The following is an 822-nucleotide window of genomic DNA, read 5'->3' on the forward strand; positions in this document are numbered from 1 at the left end:
TCTTCTTCTTCTTCTCAGGGGTCTGAGTTTCAGAACTAAGCTCCACAAAGTTCGATTTAATGCTTGCGCATTCTCCGATCAACGACTTCCTTCGAGATTAACTTCGCGATGGGACACTTGTGTAGCAAAAGTGTTTCCGATGTCAACCACGACACTGGAATTTCCGGCGGCAGCCATACGAGATCTTCGCATTCCGGTGCCTCTCCGATCGCTTATGGAGATGTTTATTCAAGACCTGAAGAATTCAGGCAGTCCTACTCAGTGTCAGCGACGGGGAGTCCATTTTCGAGTCCTCTACCTGCTGGAATAGCGCCGTCACCAGCTAGAACTCCGGGGAGGAAATTCCGATGGCCTCTGCCGCCTCCTTCCCCGGCTAAGCCGATCATGGCTATTCTACGGCGGAAATCGCGCAAGGCTACGATTCCAGAGGAAAACCGAATTGGCGAAGAGGGAGTGGGAGAGATTCAGTTGGATAAAAGCTTTGGATACTCGAAGAACTTTGGTGCGAAGTTCGAGCTCGGGAAGGAGATTGGGAGGGGCCATTTTGGACATACTTTTTGGGCCAGAGGTAAAAAGGGCGACCTCAAAGGAAAGCCCGTCGCCGTCAAAATCATCTCCAAATCTAAGGTTCACTCAATTCTTTCAATATTTCTATCTTTATTTCTTTAGCTCAATCTGTTCGTTGATTTAATTCATTCTAGACGTGAAATCCTCATGATATAAAGGCGAATAACCTTGAGTTAATTCATAATCCATTTGCAAAATTGGATGTCCCTCTGGCCTATGAAATGATCACCCACGATCTCATGTCGGTTGGAGAGG

At 47.2% G+C, this 822-nt stretch overlaps 1 protein-coding gene across 1 annotated transcript in view; it reads left to right on the forward strand.

Annotated features, from left to right (window-relative positions):
- Positions 1-12: 12 nt before the first annotated feature.
- The window catches only part of LOC111786587 (CDPK-related kinase 4-like), a 3,312-nt gene continuing 2,502 nt past the window's right edge, over positions 13-822 (forward strand). Inside the window, exons 1-2 of the mRNA XM_023666821.1 lie at positions 13-627; positions 670-703. Coding sequence (XP_023522589.1) covers positions 109-627; positions 670-703 — 553 coding nt within the window. The 5' untranslated portion in view covers positions 13-108. The remainder of the gene's footprint in view (positions 628-669; positions 704-822) is intronic.

The sequence above is a fragment of the Cucurbita pepo genome, unplaced genomic scaffold (assembly GCF_002806865.2).
Source record: "Cucurbita pepo subsp. pepo cultivar mu-cu-16 unplaced genomic scaffold, ASM280686v2 Cp4.1_scaffold002062, whole genome shotgun sequence".
NCBI classification, from domain to species: domain Eukaryota; kingdom Viridiplantae; phylum Streptophyta; class Magnoliopsida; order Cucurbitales; family Cucurbitaceae; genus Cucurbita; species Cucurbita pepo.